We start from the raw sequence: 25,636 nt of genomic DNA on the forward strand, positions 1-25,636 counted from the left end.
TGTGTCGTCTGCTATGTCTACCTACTATTTAACAATTATCTATCTAATTGATTGATTGATAGAGGATTGATAGATTAAATAAATAGATGGTAATTGATAGATAGATGATAGATAGATGATTGATAGATGAGATAGATAGATGATACATTAAGTACATATAGATGATAGATTAGAGAGATACGATAGATAGATGATAGATAGATAGATAGATAGATAGATAGATAGATAGATACAGGGCCAGATTTAGGTTTGATGAGGCCCTCAGCTCCTGAAGGTAATGGGGCCCTTGATATGTCCAGCTGTCGTTTGTCAACAACAAATTGTCGCCAGATTATTGTTGAATATATGCTATATTTGGTAACTGGTGGACCTGATAGGTATCTAAAGCCATTTGCACATCACAAATAGGAGCCGACACATCACAAAACACGGTTGCTGTATGTTGGTTTTATTTTATTTGTTTTTTATCTTATATTTGGGGAATGTACATCCAGTCCCCCCCCTTTAAATTCTTTGGGGGGCCCTGATATATACCATATTTCATTTCTTCTTTCCAGTTGGCTTCCTTCTTTTCGTTTTGGGTAAACCAGGCATAGGCAAACTCAGCCCTCCAGATGTTTGGGACTACAATTTCCATGATACCTGGCTACTGGTCCTGTAAACTAGGGATGATGGGAGTTGTAGTCCCAAAACATCTGGCGGGCAGAGTTTGCCTATGCGTGCCTTCATTGATTTGGCAGAAGCTCAGTGAAATAAGTCCCAAGTATTGCACGGAGGGCACTGCTTTGGAATGTATTCTCTGTATTTTCCCCAGTCTTGTTGGCGTTTTCGTTTGGGCTCCCCCCCTTTCTGCTTCCGCCTCCTCCATGGCAGGTGTTGCATTTACAGATGGATTCTGACTTGACACCCATTTTTCTTTTCTTCTTTTTAAAAAATATTTATTAAAGTTTAACAGATACAAAGAAACGAAGAACAAACAATAAAAAATTACAATAAAAAAGAAAGAAAAAATATAGAAAAAGAAAAGCAAAAACAGCAAAAAAACAAAAACATATTAAAAACACAAACATTTAAAAAAGAAAAAGAAAAAACCCATATTTTCATATCCTTATTTTACATTTGCTTATTTCCTTGATTTCCTCAAACCTCCCTCTTTGCATTCCAGTTCAATTAATTATTTCAGCAAGTCCTTTCCCTTTTTCTCCAATTTAAATCCAAACTTTTTCTTAACACAATTTAACCTTAAATTTTACACTTTAACCATAGTCGATCTATTCTTAATTCTTAGTAACATTTCTACTAAAGCCCAATACCTTCTTTCCAACAACCTCCTAGCATTCATTAACTTTGCAATATTTCTGTAAATATACTTTAAATTTTTTCCAATCTTCTTCCACCGACTCTTCTCCCTGGTCTCGAATTCTGCCGGTCATTTCCGCCAACTCCATATAGTCTATCAACTTCATCTGCCATTCTTCCCGGGTAGGTAGATCTTGTGTCTTCCAGTACTTTGCAATAAGTATTATTGCTGCTGTTGTAGCATACATAAAAAAGTTCTGTCCTTCTTTAACACCAATTGGCCGACCATGCCCAGAAGAAAGGCCTCTGGTTTCTTCAGAAAGGTATATTTAAATACCTTTTTCATTTCATTGTATATCATCTCCCAAAAAGCCTTAATCCTTGGGCACGTCCACCAAAGGTGAAAGAATGTACCTTCAGTTTCTTTACATTTCCAACACTTATTATCGGGCAAATGATAAATCTTTGCAAGCTTGACTGGTGTCATGTACCACCTGTATATCATTTTCATAATATTCTCTCTTAAGGCATTACATGCCGTGAATTTCATACCAGTGGTCCACAACTGTTCCCAGTCAGCAAACATAATGTTATGTCCAACATCTTGTGCCCATTTAATCATAGCAGATTTAACCGTTTCATCCTGCGTATTCCATTTTAACAGCAAGTTATACATTCTTGAAAGTATCTTAGTTTTAGGATCTAACAGCTCTGTTTCCAATTTTGATTTTTCCACCTGGAAGCCAATTCTTTTGTCCAAATTGTAGGCTTCTCTTATTTGATAGTAATGAAGCCAGTCTCGCACTTTATCTTTTAATTTCTCAAAACTCTGCAATTTCAATTTATCTCCTTGTTCCAGAATTTCCCAATATTTCGGCCATTTGGCCTCCATATTGAGCTTTTTCAGGGCCTTCGCTTCCATCGGTGACAACCACCTTGGGGTTTTATTTTCCAGTAAATCTTTATATCTTATCCAGACATTAAACAATGCTTTCCTGACAATGTGGTTTTTAAATGCTTTATGTACTTTAACCTTGTCGTACCACAAATATGCATGCCACCCAAAAACATTATCAAAACCTTCTAAATCCAGAATGTCTGTGTTCTCAAGAAGCAGTTAGTTAAATCAGAAAGAGGGTGGAAAATTAGACCGTACGAAGAGCTAAAGGATAAATTAACTGGATGGATACAATTTCACCAAATTAATGCGTTATGGTACGATCATAAAAAAATAGGAATGAGTGAAAAAAAGTCCAGGTACCAGGTGGAAATCTTAGAAAGTAATACTAAACTTTTATCCAAAATGTATAACCAACTGTTAGACTGGGATACTAAAGATGAAGAGGTGAAAGGAGTCATGGTCAAATGGGCCAGAGACCTTGGATATAATCTGGAGTTTGACAGATGGGTAAAACTTTGGAAGAAAGGTATGAAGTTCACAGCATGTGCTGCTCTCCGAGAAAACATGGAGAAAATGATGTATCGTTGGTACATCACCCCGGCAAAACTGGGGAAGATGTATAAGACCGGAGACAGCACATGCTGGAAATGTAAAACTAAAGAGGGTAATTTCTTTCACATGTGGTGGACCTGTGACGAAGTGAAAAGATTTTGGGGACAAATTTACGATGAATTAAAAAGAATACTGAAATACACCTTCCCCAAAAAACCTGAAGCGTTCCTTTTAGGTATGATCGGAGAGGAGATCAAAAATGAAGACCAAACATTCTTTCAATATGCAATGGTGGCCGCCAGGATTTTGTTAGCGCAAAACTGGAAAACTTCCAATATCCCCACCATTAGAGAATGGCAAATGAAATTATATGAGTATATAGAATTAGCTAGAATGTCACAAAAAATTAGGCATCAAAAAATCGTTAAGTTTACGAACGACTGGAGTAAATTTGTAAGTTACATTGAAATCAATCTAGGTATTACCAAAATCACAGTGGGCGGAATCTAAAACCTGCGATGTAAAGAGCTGATATAATACAATCTGCAGATAAGCGATGAGTTTATTTTGCCTAAACTGAGATGGAAGGAAGTCAATTGAGTGATGTTATGTTGGTTTGTTTGTTTTATGTTTATAGGCGTTGTTTGTTGTTGTTGTTTGTTTGTTTGTTTGCTTTTTTTCTTTTTAGTCTTTTTTCTTTTTTGTATTGTTTGATGTCGTTTCCAAAATATCAATAAAAAGATTAGTAAAAAAAAAAAAGAAGCAGCCAATCTTTCAACCAGCAGAATGCTGCTGATTCATAATAAAGTTTAATGTCTGGCAGGGCAAATCCGCCTCTTTCCTTTGTGTCAGTTAATATTTTAAATTTTATTCTGGGCTTCTTGCCCTGCCAGACGAATCTAGAAATATCTCTCTGCCACTTCTTGAAACAGTCCATTTTGTCCAAAATTTGCAATGATTGAAACAAAAATAACATTCTTGGCAATACATTCATCTTTATAACTGCAATTGGACCCAACAAGGAAAGCTTCAAATTTGACCATATTTCTAAGTCCTTTTTCACTTCCATCCAGCATTTTTCATAGTTGTCTTTAAATAGATTCACATTCTTAGCTGTCATATTAACCCCAAGATATTTCACTTTTTTAACCAATGTTAAACCTGTCTCCTTCTGAAACCTTTCCCTCTCATCCTCATTTAAATTTTTCTCTAAAACTTTAGTTTTCATTTTATTCAACTTAAACCCTGCTACATAGGCCAAATTCTTGGATCAGTTCTAATACTCTTTTAGTGCTTGATTCTGGCTCCTGTAAAGTCAATACCAAATCATCTGCAAAAGCTTTTAACTTGTACTGTTTAGTTCCCACTTGAATACCTTCTACCAGTTGGTCCTTTCTAATCATGTTTAGCAAAACCTCCAGGACCGATATAAAAAGCAATGGAGAGATTGGGCAACCTTGTCGTGTACCTTTCTCAATCTTAAACTCTTCCGTCACTACGTTGTTCACAATTAGTTTAGCCTTTTGCTCCGAGTAAATTGCACCTATACCATTTCCAAAACTTTGACCAACCCCCATCCCCAGTAAATTCTTTTTCATAAACTTCCAAGAAATATTGTCAAAGGCCTTCTCCGTGTCCACAAAGATCAGTACAGCTTTAGTGTTAATCTTCGCTTGTAACTTTTCTAAAATATTAATTATGTTCCTCGTATTGTCAGACAGGTGTCTGCCCGGGAGAAAGCCTGCTTGGTCTTTATGAATTACTTCTGCTAACACCCTTTTTAATCTTTTAGCCAAAATATCTGCAAAAATTTTGTAATCCACATTAAGCAGTGATATGGGGCGGTAATTCTTAAGCTGTTTCTTTTCGGCCTCTATTTTTGGTATTAGTGTAATGTAGGCTTCCTTCCACGACTCTGGCGCCCTTTTCCCTTCCAAAATTTCATTACAGACTTCCTTTAGAGGTTGTATTAACCATTCTTTCAAGGATCTATAGTATCTTGTAGTCAGTCCATCCGGCCCTGGAGATTTGCCCAGTTGCATACTCTGGATAGCCCCTTCTACTTCCTGGTCCGTTATTTTATGGTCCAGCATTAATTTATTTTCTTGGGAGATTTTTTGTAGTCCGTTTATTTTCAGGAATTTATCAATGTCCACTTCATTTTGCTTTTCTTGCGTGTATAGTTGTTTAAAATACCTCTGAAAGCATTTTCTGATTTCCACAGGATTCTGTACATTCTTTCCTTCCACTTCCAAATTCGTAATAGTATTTAATTTTTGTCTTTTTTTCAACTGCCAGGCCAGCAATTTCCCACACTTATTTGCTGAGTCAAATGTCTTTTGTCTCATCTGTTTAATCTTCCATTCAATTTCCTGGTTCATCAATTTCATATATTGTACTTGATAAAGCTTTATTTCTTTCAAGATCTCCTGAGACTTTGGTTTTTCCCTCAATTTCTTCTCTCCTTCCTTTATTTCCCCCAAAATTCTTTCTTTTTTCTCATTTTGCATTCTCTTCCTAATTGCATTCTGTTGTATCAGGAATCCTCTCATAACAGCTTTACTTGCATCCCAAATTACTCTTTTTCCCACAGTCGTATTCATATTTATCTCAAAATAGTCTTTCAAAGTTTTCTGAGCCTTTTTAGTAAATTCATCATTCCTAAACAAAGAGTCATTCATCCTCCATCTAAAGGAACCAGTTGGCATCAATTTCATTTCCATCCTTACCGCATTATGGTCAGAACAGGTCTTGGGGCATATTTCCACTTTGCTAGTCTTTGGGGCCAACCCTCTAGTTACCCAAATTTGATCAATTCTTGTCCATGTCATTTTAGCCTCAGAAAAGAAGGTTCCCTCTCTTCCCAGAGGGTTCTTCACCCTCCAGATATCGATTAAGTCCATGTTTTCAGTCATGTCGAAAAAGGTTTTTGGTAGTCTTCCATCTTTGGTAATTGTTTGTCTTTGCGCCTTATCCATATTTGTAGATACTACACCATTCATGTCCCCCATCAGAATCATGTTATAGTCCATATAGTCCATCAAAATTTCGTGCAGCTTCTTGAAGAATTCCGATTTCCCTTCATTAGGTGCATAAATGCCTATTATCAAAAATTTTTCTCCTTGTGTTTGAATTTCAATTGCTATAAATCTTCCTTGTTCATCTTTAAAGATAAATTTAGGTAGAAGGCTCTCCTTTGCATAGATGACTACACCTCTTTTTTTAACTTTGTCCGATGAAATAAATTCTTGGCCTAGTTTTTTATTGCCCAATAGCTTCCTGTGTAACCTTGTCACATGAGTTTCTTGTAGACAAATCAAGTCCAATTGCTCTTTTTTCAATAAATGAAACACTCTACGCCTTTTTTCCGGAATATTTAGACCATTACAATTCCAGCTCAGGACCTGCAACGCCATCCTGTGGTTACTTTGATATTCCCCCAACCGCTCCCAGAGTTTGCTCCTCTTCTGAGGGTGGTACCGATGGTTCTTTAACAGGAGAATCCAATCCAAAAGACAATGCCGAAATGTCCAGGGGGCCTTTACCTGGTGACGTTCTCTTCTGTGTTCTTTGCTCCAACCCTCTGTCTGGTGATCTCCTTTCCAATGTAGTTGAATCTATTCCAGTTCCCTTCTGTAGGTCTTCTTCGTATTTGTACAAAAACTTTATTTTATCTTCCAGAGATCTTATTTAAGATTATTGAAGTTGAAGGAGAGGCCTTGAGGGAACTCCCACCTGAAATTAACTTGGTTCCTTCTCAGGAGATCCACCAGGTCCTTATAATCAAATCTCAGGTCCAAAAGATGTTTTGGGATATCTTTAAAGATTTCCACCTTTGATTGGTGAATTACCAAGGCGTTCTCGTAGTGCCAACTTAGGATTTTATCCCTTTCTTCTTTAGATCGGAGTGTGATCAGGCAGTCCCTTATTCTGTTCTTCTCCTTTTCCCCTCCTCTTCCAAGTCTGAAGGCTCTCACAATTTTAAACTGGTCTTCTTGCAAATCTAGGTCCCAGTGGGCTGCAAATTCGTTCGTTAGATAGTCGGTCAAAGAGTCCTTTTCTAGTTCAGGTATTGCTCGAATCCTCAGGTCTGTTTCTCTTTAAGCTCGATCATAGAGAACAGCACCTTATGATCTTCTACTTGTTTTCGCACCTCAGGGACCTCTGTTTCTAATTGTGCCACCTTGGCTTCAACAGTGACGATCTTTTCCTTAACCTCCTCTGCAGTCTGTCTAGTTAAATTAGATTCCTTGACTAGTGTCTCAATCGCTTCTGTGTTAGAATTAACTTTTTGCTCCAAACTTTTAATAGTTTGTTCTGAACTTTTTATCGATTGTGTATTTTGGTCCAATTTTTTGTTCATTTGTTCCAAGGAGTCATTTATTTTAGTCAAGGCAAGTGCCAAAACATCTTCCAAAGTCATTCCTCCCTTTGATTTAGTATGCATTGAGGCAGTTGCAGAGGAGGCAGAGGAGGCAGGAGGGCCAGAAACAGATGTTCTCCGAAGAACTTTCCCAGACCTTGTTATTCCCTGTTTCTCTTTCTCATCAGCCATAACACTCAAGGCCCCAAGGTCAAATTTAATCCCCTGGCTTTATTTTTCGAAGTTGGAAAATTCCACCCCTTATAGCAATTACAAAGTCCTCTAGGGGAAATGGCTACTCTTTATCTTCTTTTATTTTTCCACATTGCAATTGCCAAATACAGTTGCCAAATGTAATTGCAAAGTACACCAATATTATTTGTATCCAGGCTTAGCTTTAGTTCAAATAAAGGTAGTTGTAACTTTTAAACCAGAAAGAAAAGTAGTTGAGACAGTGTGTCACTCTAGTTTCACTTTTCCACTTGTAAGCAGCAGTCCAAAGTACATCTATTTTAATGGCTGCCAGTCCCCAGGATCCGAGTGGTGGAAAATTAACTTCTCAACTCTTTTTTCACAGATGAATAACAACCAAAAGTCCTCCCCCTTTTTCTTCTCCCTCCAAAAGGGGGTTCACTATTTCAACTTAAAGTTTAAAGTGTTAAAACACAGTCTTTCAGGCTTTAGATTAAGCCCAATTGCTTCCGACTATTTACAAAGAAAGGAAGGTTGACTTCCTGTTTGGCACCTTCCCCGTTTGTAATCCAATTCAGTTTTTAAAGGTCTAATTTCTTCTCTTTACTCACGGGTCCTTATTTTAGAAGTCCAATTGTCAGCAGGAAAAAGTCAGCGCTCTCCGACGATGGCTATGCGGCTTCACTCCACGAAAGTAGCAGTCAGTTCGCAGCACCGCGCCGCTCACCCCGCTTTACTCCGGAGCCCCCAGAGGGGTTCCCCGCAAGCAGGGGAGGCACTCCTGGTGCCCTGCCGAACCCCCACGTTCCCAGGCTTCCACCGCCTGGAATTTCTAGCGGGTCCCTGCCTTCGCCGCGGCAGGAGACCCAGTTTCCGCGGAGCCCGTTCCTCCGGTTAGAGGAACTCCGCCATTCGTCGCTGGCGCTAACCCGGAAGTCCGACACCCATTTTTCTTTTGCATCCCAGAGCCTGGCAAGAGAGGCAAACGGTTTTAATAATCCTTTTAATAATCCTGGGAGGCACAGGAACTGCCAGCTCTCTGCAGCCGGTTGTCCTGCCATTCAAAGCAAAGCAGTCGTGGAAATGTACAGCATAAACCTGGTGAACTTTTAAATCCTTACACCTATGAAACTATGGTTCGTAGTTTCCCACTTGATTTTATTTTGATTTTCAATGTGGCTTGAATTATATTTTAAACTTAATCGTTTGATTTTGTGTTTTCAATGTATTATATATTTGATGTTAGCTGCCCTGAGCCCAGTCTCAGCCAGGGTATAAATAAATTTATTATTATTATTATTATTATTATTATTATTATTATTATTATTCCCATTTATTTGGGGAATCCATATTTGCAACGTGTTTGGTTCCTTAAAAAAAACACCACCAGGGAAAGTACACGGGATTTATGAATCATGTCATAAGGAAATCGTTATATAAAACATGGACAAAATATAAGGATCTCCTAGAACCGAAAACACCATGGTGGGCATCACCTCTAGAAGCAATTACAATAAAAAAGAAAAATATGGAATTAGAATGGGCCACATATAAAGATCTGATTAGGGGAAAAGACAATAAATTGGTAATTAAGGAAATTATGAGGAAATTAAACAACACCTTACAGGTTGGATCCAGTACCATCAATTACATGAAGTGTTCAGGACATATTAAAAAAAGGTTTCTCAAACGAACCTTCATGATTAGAAAAAGTGTTATTACAAAACAAATAAGGTAATACCAAAAGACGAACAGGTCAAGCAGGTAATGATCAAGTGGGCTTTAGATATTGGAAAAACCATTAACTTATCAGCATGGGAAGAAATATGGAGAAAGAACTGGAAATTTACAGCCTGTGAAGTATTGAGGGAAAACCTAATCAAGATGTTTTATAGATGGTACTTAACACCTTCCAAAATAGCTAAGACAAAAACAAATCTGTGCTGGAGGTGTGGTAAAACAGAGGGGACACTTATACATGTTTGGTGGACCTGTGAAAAAATCAAAAGCTTCTGGAACACAGTGTATGATGAGCTTAAGAAAATGTTTAAGTGTAACTTTATGAAAAATACAGAAGCTTTTCTACTAGGGATAACGGACACAGGTATAGCAAGAGAAGATCAGAAAATATTCCTCTATGCCACAGGAGCGGCAAGGATCCTAATTGCTAAAAACTGGAAAAAAGAAACTGCCAACAAAAAAGGAATGGCAAGATAAACTGTTAAGAGTATATTGAACTGGCTAGATTAACAGAGACAGAGATCACACTAGACAAGAGTTTTAAAAAAGCATGGGGGAAATGCAGAGAATACTTCACAAAACAGTGCCCTATACCTGGACTTGTTTCAATTAATGTCTGCAGGAGACTTTGTGGATATTTAGGTTATAATTAGAAAAATCTTAATAATTATTCATAAAGGAAACAGTTTATAAATAAGGAGGCCAGATACAGGATAAAGGAAGTCTTTTATTTGGTTGTTTGTATTATTGTATGTTATGCTCACTGTGTTATGTTCATGTTTAAAGAGGATGGATTTGTGTATTGGTTGGGAGGGGGTTGTGTAATGTTGTAAATAAAATTCCAATAATTTTTTTTAAAAAAATTAAAACCACCACCAGACCTAGATGGGCAGGTGTATAAATTTATTTATTTATTCTTATTCTTATTATTCGAGATTGGATCGGCCCCTACAAATATTGCAAAAAATAGCACCTTGCACCAGTCTGCTGTTTTGAGAATTAAAAGGTCTAAGACAGGGGTCAGCAACCTTTTTCAGCCATGGGTCATTCCACTGTCCCTAGGACCTTGTGGGGCCAGACTATATTTGGGGGGGGGGGGAATCTAAACCAAATCCTATGCCCAGAGAGGCATTTTAAATAAAAGGACACATTCTACTCATGTAAAAACACGCTGATTCCCGGACTGTCTGCCGGCTGGATCCTGAAGGTGACTGGGCCGGATCCGGCCCCCGGGCCTTAGTTTGCCTACCCGTGGCTTATAGCACGGGTGTACAACGCATTGATCCTGAGCCCCCAGTCCACCCTGGGGTTGTTTCTGGTCGATCGCAGGGCCTTTCTCTGCAACCTCTGCTGCTGCCTCCACAGCGCTGCAAGCTTGAGCGACTGTCTCATGCTCCTTCCTCCGAAGCTGGCTTGCCATCCTTCCCGCTGTGCTCTTGGGGGATAGTGTGGTAGGGAGGGGGGTGCTGTCTTCACAGAAGGAGAGCTGGAGGGAGGGAGAGAGAGCAGCAGTGGAGCCCCCCACCCTGAAAACCCCGGATGGATACACAGCTTTGTGAAAGAGGCTCTTCCTGAACGAGGACAAATAGAGGGCTGGCAATGGGCAGACGGCAGCGGTGGGGTAACGTCAAGATGTTGCCCGATGTCAGTTTTCCCTTTGGAGGCTTGCTGATTTTGGAGGATCTCCTCACTGAGGGAGAGACTGGAGGGTTCAGCCCCCCCAGCCCCCTCCCCCGAAAGAGGCAATTGATGTAGCAACAGTTTAATGTTGGAGCTTTCCATCTCCTGCCAGCAAGTTGCAAAGCGGGCAACAGATCAGGGCGCATTAAAAGCAAGCGACAAATTAGTGAGATGGATAGGGCTCCAAATTACCCTTCGGAGTTGACACCAAAGTAACATCACAAGAGGCAAACATGCCTTCCTAAGCAGCGGAGGGTTTGCTAGGACATTGGCAAGGCCTCTTCTCTTTTGTTTGGTTCAGATCCTTCTGCCCCCAGGAGACAGCTGTGCACACGCATTCTGCACTTTTGTCATCAGAAGCCCCTTTCTCCGGGTTGGGGAAACCCTGATGCTGCTAGAAGGTGCTGTCAGAGAACCTCCTGAGCCAGTCTCCTGCGCTTGGTCCCAGAGCTGTGGGGAGCCTCACCAGGAAAAGTGATGGTGGCGGCGGCGGCAGGATGGGGCCAAGCAACCATCCTGGCTTGTTGTTTGTGGCCAGAGTAGTGTGTGTGATGCTGTTGTTGTGTGGGGCTTGAGGGGAGAGAGCTGCTTTAAACTCCCCCCTCCCGCATTGAGTTAGCCAGCTCCTTCCACACAAGCACACCCTGCACGCAAGTGTTAATTGGGTCTGTATTTGGATGGTTTGGATGGTGCTGCTGCTGCCCTGAGCAGACAACACAGACATCACTGGCCCACTTCAGAGCTTCTTTCTCTAGCCCTGGCTACTGCCCGGAGAAGCAGCACCCGGTGAGAGCTCTGCAGCACACTCCACTAACCCGGCCAATGACCTTCTGGGGTGGGGCAGGTGGGAGAGATCAACAAACAGAAGTTTGGCCCCAGGGGGTGTAAAATAAACACAGCTTAAAACACGTGTCAAGGGAGGGGGCGGGGAGAGTATGTTTAAGTTGAAGAATGACAATGGGTAGATCACTGCCATTTTTTGATACTGAGTAGTAGATCACAACCTATTTGAAGTTGGACTAGTTTTCTATCTTGTGGTAACCTCCTTTCCAACTATGCTCAGAAAGAATGTCCCCGACCCCCCCCCCCTATATTCTTTTAATTCTTCATGGATGCTGCTCCATTTTTTTAAAAAAAAACTTTTTTCGCATCCCCATGTGTGATTTCCTTTCCAGTTTTCCAGCTGCTGTGATTGCATATAGCAGGGGTCAGCGAACTTTTTCAGCAGGGGGCCAGTCCACTGTCCCTTGGACCTTGTGGGGGGCCGGACTAGATTTTTTTGGGGGGAAATAATGAACGAATTCCTATGCCCCACAAAAAAACCAGCATAAACCTGGTGAACTTTTAATTCCTTACCCCAACAGTTATGGTTCGTGGTTTCCCATTTAATTTGATTTTGATTTCCAATGTGAGTCAAACTATATTTTAAACTAATCGTTTGATATTATGTTTTTTAAACTAATAATTTGATATTGTGTTTTTAATGTATTATATATTTGGTGTTAGCCGCCATGAGCCCGGTCTTGGCTGGGGTATAAAATTAATTAATTTCTTTTCCTCCTCCTCCTCCTCCGCGAGCCTGGATCAGCTCCTACAAATATTGCAAAAATAGCACCCCGCACCACTCTGCTGTTATGAGAATTATAAGGTCTAAGACATGGGTAGGCAAACTAAGGCCCGGGAGCTGGATCTGGCCCAATCGCCTTCTCAATCCGGCCCGCGGATGGTCCGGGAATCAGCATGTTTTGACACAAGTAGAATGTGTCAAATGTTCTTTAAAATGCATCTCCGGGTGATTTGTGGGGCATAGGAATTTGTTCATCGTCATCATCATTATTATTATTTTAAAATATAGTCCGGCCCCCCACAAGGTCTGAGGGACAGTGGACCAGCCCCCCGTCCATCCTAACCCTTTTTTAAAAATAAAGCACCTGTAATAGTAATATCTCAAGGCAGCCCTGTTTAGGGAAGTTTTTAATGACTGACATTTTAATGTATTTTTAATCTTTGTTGGAAACCGCCCAGAGTGGCTGGAGAATAAGTAATAACAACAACAACAACATATTATTATTATTATTATTATTATTATTATTATTATTATTATTCGGTAGGGAGTCGCCCAAAGTGGCTGAGGAAACCCAGCCAGATGGGTGGGGTATAAATTATTATTATTATTAGATGATGATGATGATGATGATGATTTTTATGGGCTTGTTTTGGGGCAGGTTCCTTTGCGAAGCAGCCTCTCGTTTTGAAGAATGAATCCAATAACCACACTAATAAGCAAACTCAATAAAAAATATTGCCAAAAAAAACAGAAGAAACGCTCCAAGTCAGTGATTTTCATTTTTATTTGTCTGACACTTATCTGGAAATAGAAGCCGTTACAGTGAGCAAGCAGAAAGAAACACAACGGGAGGAAAGACCCCTTCTTCCCTCGCCTTTTTAAAAACTACACACAGTGGTTAACCTTTCCAGGACATCTTCTTCTGGCGGAAAGCGAAAGCTCAACTCCCTAATCTCCGGACTGAAAGCGAAAGCTCAACTCCCTAGTTTACTCCCAAGTAGATGTGTAGCCTTTCTCCACCGGCGGCAAAATTCAGAATTCTTCGCCATGAAAAGAAAGCGCCGGGCACGGGGGCAACTAAATGCTTCTCGTCAATATTATTATCTATATCTAGAGAATCGATATAACCCAGCCCATAATAAGCCCAAATGAAGGGAACTGGCACTGCAAAGATTGAAGATTTAACCTCAGGGCCCGGGACAAATGCTTCTTGCTGATATTATCTATATATAGATCATCAATACAATCCAGCCCATATTAAGCCCAAACGAAGGCAACTGGCGCTGCAAAGATTTAAGGGTTGACCCCAGGGCTCGGGCGACTAAATGCTTCTTGCTGATATCTATATATAAATAATCGATATAATCCGGCCCATATTAAGCCCAAACAAAGGGAACTGCAAAGGTTTAAGCACAGCTCAGGGCGATGTACCTGAGGATCAAATTCGGAATATAACGAAAGGCGCGTGAGGCCGGCCACAGATATAAATTATTGGCGCGGATCCATGTGCAGCACCACCGTGAGCACAGAAAATGCACCACTCTTAATCTTTTCGGTGTTGGGCAGGGAAGCAATTTGGAAAACAACCCATCAGATACAAGCTTTGCCCTCCAATCAATCATTTTATGGGCTAAAAGCTAGTCAGCGATACTTCGGATGTGAAAAAGGAGGTTTGTGCTCGATCGTGATATTTCCAAAAAGCTTGCCAAAGTGGAGGCGGAAACCCATACTTACCTGGAAGAGCTGCATTTGACAAAGTCAAAGCGCCGGCGGCCCAGCACATAATTGTTCCATCAACTGAGAAGCGCACATCCGAATGCGCCAACCTGGGCAAAAACCAACGCTCTTCTATTCAGTTTTCAGCCTTGATGGCGGTGTGCAGGCCTGCGCCTCTGTACATAATTTGATGCCTCCCTGGAAGGATGCGCAGTTTGGCACCGGGTTGCTATCCTCCCCCCCACTTTACGCATTTTTTTGGCGCAGTCAACCCGGTGTGAATTGAAGCTGAAAAAGCCAAAACTTTACGTCTTAAATTGCATTTGCTTTTTCCGTGCAATCGACCCGGCGTGAATTGAAGCTGAAAGAAACAAAACTTTAGGTCTTAAATTGCGCTTGCTTTTTCTGCACAGTCGACCCGGCATAAATTGAAGCAAAAAACAAACAACAGTAGCCCCAGAGAGAAGTCCAAGATTAAGAAAGCGGATGTTGGTTTGAGTGGTTTATAAAACCCGTAAAAGCTGCGGCACGTTTATCCCTTCCATCAACCTTGGAAGAAGGATGCGGACTTAAAATGCTGTTAAAAGAGAGCCACTGACGGAACAAGAGGAATTCTTAACAATGTTATCTTTAAAAGCTCCAGATTTGTGTAGGAAGGGGGGGGGGGAGAAAAGAGACTTGTTCATGGGAAATCCGAATCAACTGACCATCCGTTCACGCCTCCCCGCGGCAAGACGATCCAGAAAAGAGGGTTTTTTCAGGGGGTCGGAAATTGCTGGCCTCCCCGTCATGCAAGAACTAGAGTCACCGGTTGCCACCCAAATCACATCCTTGGCTCCTGCTTCCCTCTGCTCCAGAAGGAGGGACATATCCTGAAGGATTTATATTCCGTGGCTCCGGATCTTTAGGCTGATTCCCCAGTCTCGGCGGGCTTGAGGATGTGGTCTGGTTTGTGGCCGGCGGAGAAGTGGTCCCACATCAGGAGGTAGAGCCGCTCCAGTTCCAGGGTGTACTGCTTGGTGTTGAAGAGGGGGCTGGATATCCTCTGCTTCCACACCTTGCCACGGATCTTCTTCAGGCTACGTGAGAAAAACGTTCGTTTATTATTAATTAATTAATTAATTATTAGTAATCCATTTATTAATCAACATTTTATTGATTTTCCCAAAAAGAAAAGGAAAAAACAGGGGAAATCACAAACAAATTAAACGGTAATTTGGGTGGGGTCAACCTCCCTCCGCTCCCCCCTCAGATCCATTCTAATACTTATATATTTATTACTGCAAAAAGGAAACATTCCTCCAATTGTCCAAATTAAGAGGACGCCAGCAAGGTGGAACCTTTCTGTAAAACAAGGATTTTACGATTCCCAAAAGGAATCCCCCCTCTTGGTTCCTTTCTAATATACGTGTTCATGCACGTCCATAAAATCTTATATACTGTATTATTTTTCCGTCTATGAGACGCCCCCCATTTTTGCAGCAACAACCAATCGCCAGTCCACCCTCGGCACTATCCACGTATAATTCGCCTGTCTTTAGCACCTGCTCTTTGCAAACTGTTGTTGTTGTTGTTGATGAGGATGATGATGATAATAATAATAATAATAATAATAATAATAATAATAATAATAATAATAAAAAATAAAGTATGCAAAGAGCATGTCTCAATGAGTGCCTGTCTTTAGCAACTGCTCTTTGCAAACGGAAGCGTGGCACTGAAATTGGAAGCGTGGCACTCAAAACAGAGTAAGTTTGGCTTCTGGAAAAAGTCCACAAACCAGAACACTTCCTTCTGAGTTTGCAGCGTTTAGCTTCTGGGTCGTTTGAGCACCAAGGTGCCACTGTATTCTAGGAAGATTTTTCTCCAAAGAAACATGATGTTGAATGCTACCTTCAGGTTTCGTGAGCTGCACAACCAACGCCGCGGCCTCTCCCAACCCCAGTTGCATGTCTACTTACTATTCTGGATCGGTCCCCAGTTTCACGGCGACGTCTTCATATTCCTGTCGACTCTTCGCGATGAGCTCGGGGCACCCGAGGCAAGTGAGCTGGGAGGCAGCGACGCGTGAGGCGAGGGTTTCCCCTGCAAAACGGAGGGCAGCAGGTCATACAAAGCTCCGTTGCAAGCATCGTCTGTCCTCATCTTGTTGAGCAAACTAAGTGCCAGGGGCTGGATCCAGCCCAATCGCCTTCTTAATCCGGCCCGCGGACATGTGTTTTGACACGAGTAGAATGTGTTCTTTTATTTCAAAAGCATCTCTGGATGATTTGTGGGGAATAGGAATTCGTTCATTTCTTTTTTCCAAAATATATTCCGGACCCCCACAAGGTCTGAGGGACAGTGGACCAGCCCCCTGCTGAAAAAGTTTGCTGACCCCTGCCCTATCCTCTATTCCTAACTCCTATCTCTAGCCCCTATTTCTAGTCCCTATTTCTAACCCCCTAGCCCTAAGCCCTATCCCTAACGACAAAGTTTGCAGACCCCTGTTGAGGAACATCTTCTGGGTGGATTAAGGGAAGCGCCCAAGTAGAAGGGCCCAAACTGGATAACCCAAGTCTTCCTTCCTAACCATCTGCCTTGGGATACATAGGCCAACCTCCTGACAATCCCCGAGAACACCCCCTGGGGGGAATCCCAGGCCCAACTCATGCATAATCATCGTAATCATCACAATATCGACTCGAGCCGCCATCTCACCTGGCATGGTCACCATGGGGGTTCCAGCCCAGAGGACATCCATCCCAGTGGTGTGGCCATTGCAAAGGGGGGTGTCCAGGCAGACGTCGGCCAGCTGCCCCCTCCTCACATGCTCCTCTTTGGGGGCGACCGGAGAGAAGATGATCCGGTTCTGCGGGAGGCCCATGTTCTGCGCATACTGCTGGATGTTTGGTTCCCCCACAGCTGGGAAACGCAGCAGCCACAGGACGCTGTTTGGGACACGTTTCAGAATCTGCAAGTAATAGCAATAACATTAACAATAACAATAATAATTTATTATTTCTACCCCGCTCATCCGGCCGGGTTTCCCCAGCCACTTTGGGTGGCTCCCAACCGAATATTAAACAGAATAAAACATCAAACATTAAAAGCTTCCCTAAAGAGGGATGCCTTCAGATGTCTCCTAAAAGTCCGATAGTTTATTTCTTTGACATCTGATGGGAGAGGGAGCCACCACTGAGAAGGCCCTCTGTCTGGTTCCCTGTAACCTCACTTCTCGCAGGGAGGGAACCACCAGAAGGACCTTGGGTGAGGGACCCCGGAGTCCAGGGTGGAGATGCTCCTTCAGGTGGGGTCTTACCCTGTGTTCCAGACGGAGCTGCCCTGGACACAGAATGGACCTGAGCCTCCATGGACAGAGGTGAGTCCAAAATGACTCCCAGGCTGCGCACCTGGTCCTTCAGGGACAGTTACCCCGTTCAGAACCAGGGAGTCCTCCACAGCAGCCTCTCCCCTGTCCCCCAAGAACAGGACTTCTGTCTTGTCAGGATTCAACCTCAATCCGTTAGCCACCATCCATCCTCCAAGCGCCTCCAGACACTCACACAGGACCTTCACTGGTTCAGATATAAAGGAGAGGTAGAGCTGGGTATCATCCGCATACTAATGGAAACGCCCAGCCCCAAATCCCCTGGTGATCTCTCCCGGTGCATTCATATCAATGTTAAAAAGCATGGGGGAAGAGGCACCCCACAAGTGAGAGCCCAGGGGTCTGAACGCTCATTCCCCCCCCCACTTTCTGGATGTAGCCCAGGAGGAAGGAGCAGAACCACTGTATAACAGTGCCCCCAGCTCCCAGCCCCTCTAGTCGGTCCAGAAGGATGTTATGGTCGATGGTATCAAAGTCCGCCGAGAGATGCAGCAGAACCAATAAATAATAATAAAAAAATTATTTATACCCCGCCCTCATTGGCCAGGGCCAGGCTCAACGCGGCTAACATCAAATATAAATTACAATAAAATGTAATAGAAAAAAAACCCAATTAATTAAAATACGGCTTAAAATGCAGCCTCATTTTAGTAGTAGCCCATAAATCAAGACTATAAAGGGAGGAAACATCAGCTATTCACCCGAGCCAGCTATCCATGCTGGATGGGCCAGCTTGGGCCAGCAAAAAAGCCACGGGAAAATTTATATGCCAAATCCCATACAAGGTGTCAGAGTGAGTCTAAGCCGAAGGCCAGGCGGAACAGCTCCGTCTTGCAGGCCCTGCGGAAAGATGTCAAATCCCGCAGGGCCCTGGTCTCCTGGGACAGAGCTGAAAAGGCCCTGGCCCTAGCGGAGACCAACCTAACCACCTCCAAAGTCTTGTTATTTGTGGACCTCAAGGTCCTCTGCGGGGCATAGCAGGAGAGGCGGTCCTGTAGGTACGAGGGTTCTAGGCCACATAGGACTTTAAAGGTCAAAACCATCACCTTAAACCTGACCCTGTACTCCACCGGGAGCCAGTGCAGTGGCTGAATGTGATCCCGCGACGAGGACCCCATAAGGAGCCTCGCCGCGGCATTCTGCACCTGCTGGAGTTTCTGGGTCAGCTTCAAGGGCATAGAGCGAGTTAAAATAATCAAGCCTGGAGGTGACCATCGCATGGATCACTGTGGCCAGATCAGGGCGAGAGAGGTAAGGGACCAATTCCTTAATACGGCGGAGGTGGAAAAATGCCACCTTTGCTGTGGCTGCAACCTGCGCCTCCATGGAAAGAGAGGCATCGAAGGTTACACCCAAGCTCTTGACAGAAGGCTCTGGCACTAATTGCGCCCCCGCAAGAGATGGGAGTTGGCCCCCCAACCCCATGTTGTCCTGACCCAGCCAGAGGACCTCTGTCTTCGAAGGATTTAACTTCAACTGGCTCCCACGCAGCCACCCAGCCACGGCTTCCAAGCATCTGGTCAGTGTGTCTGGGGCCGAGTCAGGGTGGCCGTCCATTGACAGATAAAGCTGGGTGTCATCAGCATATTGACGACAACTCAGCCCTAAGCTCCGGACAATCTGGGCAAGGGGGCGCATAAAGATATTGAAAAGCATCGGGGAAAGGATTGTGCCCTGCGGCACTCCACACAACAAGGAGTGCCGCAGCGACAACACCCTTCTTGGATGTTTCATCCAGAAACCTACCAAAATGTTCGGTAACCGCTCTCTCAATTACCTTACCTAGGTACAGAAGATTCGAAACTGGGCGGTAATTGGATAGATCTAAAGGATCTAGAGATGTTTTCTTTAAGAGGAGACACACCATTGCTTCTTTCAACTCCCCTGGGAAAGTCCCTGTGCCAGATTGATGATCTCACCAGGGGGGCTGCACCTCGTCTGGACATGCTCTAATCAGCCAGGACAGGCACAGGTCAAGGGGGCAAGTGGTGGGCCTTCCAGCTCAGAGGAATCTGTCTACATCGGCAAGGAGAAACAGTTTTCACCTTTGTCCCTAGCCCGCTGGAGATCCTTGATCGGCGCGACCAAGGCAGTTTCAGTCCCATGATGAGGCCTGAATCCCGACTGGAAAGGATCCAAATGGTCTGCATCCTCCAGGCATGCCCGGAGTTGTTCTGCAACCACCCACTCAATCACCTTGCCCAAGAATGGAAGATTTGAGACTGGGCGATAGTTGGCCATATTGGCCGCGTCCAAATATGTTTTTTAAGAAGCGGTTTAATGACTGCCTCTTTTAATGGCCCTCACAGAGGGAAGCATTTGCCACCCAGTGGATCCCATTGCCCAGCCCTTCCTGGCTCGCTTTTATGAGCCAGGATGGGCAAGGATCAAGGAGACAGGTGGTTGGTTTTACTCGTCCAAGCGAGTGGAACAGATTGGAATTGATTCATACAACTCGACTAGACAGGACTCTTAGCTCTCTCCCGCCCCATCCCTGATCCCACAGTGGAGTCTATCCCTTTCTGAATCTGAGCGACTTTATCTGCAAAAAACTTTCCAAAATCATTGCAGGAGATCTTGGGGTCTTTCCCAGGCCCCGGTGGCAAAGGTGGTTCTGTGAAATTGTGAACCACCTGAGTCTCCTCCTGCTGTTTTCTGCAGATGCAATGGGGCGGTGAAGTAAGTCCTCTTCGCCATCACCACTCAGTAGGCTCGACGTTGAGCTCTAACCCGTGTCTGGTCCGATTCAGAATGAGTTTTCTGCCACCGGCGCTCTAGCCGTCTCAGCGATTGTTTCATCACCCTCAGCTCTGGGGAAAACCATGGGGCTGTCTGGGCTCCATGCAATCGGAGAGGGCGCTTCAGAGCCAGGCGGTTGATAGCCCTGATTAACTCCGCATTCCAGCAGCCCCCCAGGGAATCAGCTGAAAGGCCATCAGCATGGGATAAAGCACCCCCTACCACTCTCTGGAAATCATTTGGATCCATTAGGTGGCAGGGGCGGACCATCCGAATCAGTTGCGCCTCCTTGCAGAGGGGAACCAAACTAGGTGTCACCAGGAGAACATCCACCACGACCTGAATCAGCTTGGCCAGGGAATCTTGGTGCAGCGGGGAGGTCGGTACACCAAAAGGAATCCTGTACTGCCCCTATTGCCCAGCTTCCAGAACATGCACTCAGAGGACTGGGTCTTCCCAAGTGGGCGCCCAGTGTGACTTCTGATTCGCCACAGGGAGCTACTCACATTGGCCCACATCTGCAGGGTGGCTGGGTCAATCTTGTAAAGCTGGTTGAAGTTGCAGTAGACGACAGAGTCCTCCGGCAGCCCGTACTGGGAGCGGGTGGTGACGATGATGGTGCGTGGCACCTCCTCACCTGTCGCCGCCTTGTTGTTGATCTGAAAGAGAAGCCAGAAAGGAAAGATCAGAAGGAAGCTCAAGGGGCAGAGCTTTGACTCAACACTATGCAGCGTCAGATCAGAACCCAATCAATAGGCCAGAATGTTTATTTATTGACCATATTGGCTGTCTCTCATTGATTTCACTCTGGCAACTTCTGCCTTTGGTGATTGGACATGAACCCAATCAATAGGCAAGAATTTTTATTTATTGGAAATAGAGGACACCATGGTGTCCTATTAGAAACATTAGAAACAACAGCGCAGGGGGGGGGGATAAATATGGGCACTAAATGGGTTACATATAGAGGTGGGGTGAGGGGTGGTGGATGGTGATGGGAAAAGGAATTATTTGTGGGATTGGGTGTAAGTATATCTGAACACTTTTAAGGATTGTATGAAATGTATGTTTGTATGCTTGTATATAATTTTTTTTTTAAAAAAACCGGTTATGATTAAATGGGCACAAGAGATGGGACACAATATCCAGATGGAGGAATGGGGAAAACGATGGAAGGATGAGATAAAATTGACAGCATGTGTGGCGGTTAAAGAAAATTATATGAAAAGGATGTCTAGATGGTATTTAAGGTAAAGGTAAAGGTACCCCTGCCCGTATGGGCCAGTCTTGACAGACTCTGGGGTTGTGTGCCCATCTCACTTAAGAGGCCAGGGGCCAGCGCTGTCCGGAGACACTTCCGGGTCACGTGGCCAGCGTGACAAAGCTGCATCTGGCGAGCCAGCGCAGCACACGGAAACGCCGTTTACCTTCCCGCCAGTAAGCGGTCCCTATTTATCTACTTGCACCTGGGGGTGCTTTCGAACTGCTAGGTTGGCAGGCGCTGGGACCGAGCAACGGGAGCGCACCCCGCCGCAGGGATTCGAACTGCCGACCTTTCGATCGGCAAGCCCTAGGCGCTGAGGCTTTTACCCACAGCACCACCCACGTCCCTGCCTAGATGGTATTTAGCTCCAGTTAAATTAGCAAAGGAAAGCAAGTGTTGGAAATGCAAAACAATAGAAGGGACATTTTTCAGATGGGGTGGGATTACAAAATTATAAAGAATTATTGGGAAATTATCTATAATGAAATCAAAAAGATTTTTAAAATAACTTTTGTTTAAAAGTTACTATCTTGGCTGTCTCTCATCACAGACCCAGTTCCACAGTTGCTGCTCGCCATGAACCAACGCTGGCAGTATTAGCAGCAGATCTCTGTTATGCTTCAGGTGATATTTCATTCTTTTGCCAATCGTGCTGTTTTAAATATGCACTTTATATTCGACTACTTCAGTAATGATATTGTTTTAAATCTTAAGATTTTTTAAACTTTGCTGCGTTAAATGTGTGCAATCTATACTTGACCTCTCTTGTAATGTTTTATCTTGAAATCTTTAAGCTAATGTTTTAGATTCATATTAATTATGCTGCTCTGAATAATAATAGTAATAATAATAATAATAATAATAATAATAATAATAATAATAGCTTAGCTAGTAACTTAGCTTCCCCATAGAGAAAGCGCTTGTGAAGGAGCCTGTGGATAAATAATAACAATAACAGTAACATTAACAATAATAATAATTTATTATTTCTACCCCGTCCATCTGGCTGGGTGTCCCCAGCCACTCTGGGCGACTCTCAACAGAACATCGAAAACAGAATAAGACATCAAAGTTTAAAAACATCAGTTTTCTTTTAAAAGTCAGATAGTTGCTTATTTCCTCGACATCTGATGGGAGGGCGTTCCACAGTGCGGGCGCCAGCACCGAGAAGGCCCTCTACCTGGAATACTTTACACCTGACTTTATTCCGTGCTGTTTTATCCTGGAGTGCTTAATTTGATGTTTTAACATCAACTGCTTTGGGATTTCCCCCCCTTAAAAACATAAAGCAGTATAGAAATAAAAAGAGGAACACTGAATAACAACACTAGGCCTTTTCAAGCCCCCTGCATTTTGGTTATTTGCGAATGGTGCTATTTTATGAAGTCACTCCTTTTTATTTAATTTTCATCCAAGTTGCTATAGATTACACTGAACTCTTAAAAGATTTAAAGCGGGCGTGTCCAACTTCCGGGTTAGCGCCATCGGCTAATGGCGGATTCCCTCCGAGCTCCGGAGGGAATCGGCTCCGCAGGATTGGGTCTTGACCGCTGCGGCGACGCGGGGACCCTCAAAAATCACAGGTGGTGAAGCCTGTGAACCTGGTGACTTGGCGGGCACCATTTGCGCCCCCCCGACCTGTGAAGGAGCCTTTTTAAAGGCTTCGGAGCGGGGGACGGGGTGAGCGGCGCGGTGCTGAGAGTCGACTGCTTCTCCTGCGGAGTGAAGCCGCATTGCCATGGTCGGAGAGCGCTGACTTCTTTTTGTGAACAATTGGACTTTAAAGCAACAACCCGTGAGTAGTACGGAAATTGGAAAGAATTTTTTTTTTTTAAATTAGGCACGATCGGGGAAGGCGCAAACAGGAAGTCCGTCTCCCCGTCTTGTAAATAATTTAAAGCAAGGACCTGCTAACTAAGGTCAAGAGAACCCTTTCTTTTTTACTTGGTAAAAGACATTAATTTCACGATTTGGCAATATAAGTAATCTTACTGGAGGATAAAGAGCTAATCTTGGGAGCTGAAGTGCCGCCCCCCCCCGGACCCGGGAGTGCTCCGCGAGAGAGCCTGCTGATGAGGTATTGAAGAGTTTGACAGCTGTCAAATTTAGCTGTCAAGACGGGAAAAGAGAACTTTGTTTCTGTTGTTTCTGCTGGCTATATTTGCTACAATTTGGTTACAATTTGTTGAAAACAAGGAAGAACTGTTACAAACTAACTTGATTTTTGGATTTGAATTGGAAGGAATATTAAGTTACCAAAATCCCTCTAGAGGGGGATTTGGGACATTACAAGAATGGCTGGAGGAGGGAAAATTCAGGCTGGGTTGGACAAAGTTTTTGTTCTCTTGGGAAAGTTACAAGGCCAAATTGATGTTTTGGCTACAAATGTTGCAACTCTGAACTTAACAGTAAATAACATCACTGAATTTGATAAGGATTTGACTCAGGAAGCCCATGCAGCTGGACAAAAAGAGAAACTTGAGAGCTTTGAGAGTGTGGAGAAGGAGATATATGTTGTTCCTGAGGAAAAGGAAGGAGGAGCTGTAACTTTGCAGATGATAAAGGAGAGCCAGAAGCCTGACATGATGGCTACAAAGGAAAATAAGAACTTGATGTCGAAAATCTGGCTTGAATTGGAGATTGAAGAATGGAGAGATCTCCTCATGTGGAGATCTGAAGACCCAAGGATTACAAATTTGCTTAAGGTGGAAGTTGGAGCTTTGGGGACATTTGGACTTGAAAGGAATAAGAAACATGATTCGGGCTCCACTTTTAAGTATGGAGGTCTGGCTGGAAGAAACATGGATCCCATTGGGCCAGAGCTTCTCCGAGATCTGGTGTTTAATATTAAGGACTATAAAAAAAACCGGCAGAGAGGAATTGAGAGAGAATTAAGAGCCTCGGACGTGAGATCTCCAGGCTGATAGTAGACTAAGACTGATGGACATTTGTTGGGGATTGAAACCGGGAAAGGGGGGGGGTGGAGTTTGGGAATCCAAAGGGTGTATAATTACAATCTGTTTTATTTTTATTTTATTTTGTTATTTGTATGAAAATTGGGGAATTTGTGGAAGGGAAATTGGGTCGACGTTAGTATTGTGTTTAGTATGGATAAGGCAAAATTGCTTTTTAAAAATGAACTAAATAGAAAAAGGTTAAAATTAGGGATAAGAACTTACTGAACTAACATTTTGAATTAGAATATAAGAAGGGGAGGTGTGGGGAAGTCAGGGAAATATGTTATAGAAAAATAAGGATTGTGAACTTTATGTGTTTTTAAACCTTTTTGTTTTTCCTTTTTTGATTCTTTTTTAATGTATTAAAAGTTGAAAATTTCAATAAATATCTTTAAAAAAAATAAAAATAAAGCGGGCATGTCCAACTTCCAAGGGACTGAAATCTATTTCCACTATTTAAACAAAACAAAACACTGCCCATTGGATCGACCAGAAGTTGTGGAGCTTTTTTTTTAGTCTCATTTTCTCTTTGTAGAATAACAAGGAGGCTCACAGGTCCTTATAATATTGGGGGAAACAGTTTGTTCTGGTGAGTATTAACCACTTTCCATTTTAACCTGAGGATGGCCATTTGTTCCCTTTTAACTTTAATTTATTTGAATTAATTTTGGGGTGCATTTTAATTGATCGTTTGCTTCTTTTTATGGACATTGTATTATTGATATGATAGCAGTCACTCTGATCCTGGCTCTGGACGGGAAGGGTGGGGTACAAATAAAAATTCTTCTTCTCCTCCTCCTTATTTTAGGGAGCCAAACTGTTGAGCTTTTTGGGGGGAGCTGAAGCTGTTGCGCTTTTTTATTATCATCATCTTTATTGTGGTCCAACGACCCATAACATGGATTCAGAATAAAATAGATTCATACAGACAACCCCCCAGAGAAGGGAGACCGAAGCGTTATTTGTTTAGTCATGGGTATGTTGATCTTTGATTTGTATGACTACTGAAAGAAACTTTGCCACGGCCACTGTGATATCATTGGACTTGTTGATATAGTAGGCTTCAGACTGACCCAGCCGATTTGCCAATAGTGATATCATTGGACTGTGATATCATTGGACTTGTTGATATAGTAGGCTTCAGATTGACCCAGCCGATTTGCCAATAGTGGTTTAATCTATAGTTCCCTAGCTTGATCATATTGTCCGCAATGCAATAAAATATGCCTCATGCAGTCGACGTCCTGAGAGCGCACACAGATCCTATTTTGATAAGGGATACCTCTCAGTCTGGAG

General features: G+C 43.1%; 2 protein-coding genes across 4 annotated transcripts in view; one reads left to right on the forward strand and one right to left on the reverse strand.

Moving 5' to 3' along the window:
• The window catches only part of LOC128406711 (P2R1A-PPP2R2A-interacting phosphatase regulator 1-like), a 328,756-nt gene that overhangs the window by 214,779 nt on the left and 88,341 nt on the right, over positions 1 to 25,636 (forward strand). The window lies entirely within an intron of this gene.
• The window catches only part of LOC128406697 (UDP-N-acetylglucosamine--peptide N-acetylglucosaminyltransferase 110 kDa subunit), a 79,539-nt gene continuing 66,963 nt past the window's right edge, over positions 13,061 to 25,636 (reverse strand). For both annotated transcript variants that reach the window (XM_053374273.1, XM_053374274.1), the window contains exons 19-22: positions 20,626 to 20,778; positions 16,711 to 16,963; positions 15,972 to 16,095; positions 13,061 to 15,089 (exon numbers count right to left, since the gene is read on the reverse strand). In XM_053374273.1, the coding sequence (XP_053230248.1) occupies positions 14,915 to 15,089; positions 15,972 to 16,095; positions 16,711 to 16,963; positions 20,626 to 20,778 (705 nt within the window). In that variant the 3' untranslated portion in view covers positions 13,061 to 14,914. The remainder of the gene's footprint in view (positions 15,090 to 15,971; positions 16,096 to 16,710; positions 16,964 to 20,625; positions 20,779 to 25,636) is intronic.

This window comes from Podarcis raffonei, chromosome Z, assembly GCF_027172205.1.
Source record: "Podarcis raffonei isolate rPodRaf1 chromosome Z, rPodRaf1.pri, whole genome shotgun sequence".
NCBI lineage: Eukaryota > Metazoa > Chordata > Lepidosauria > Squamata > Lacertidae > Podarcis > Podarcis raffonei.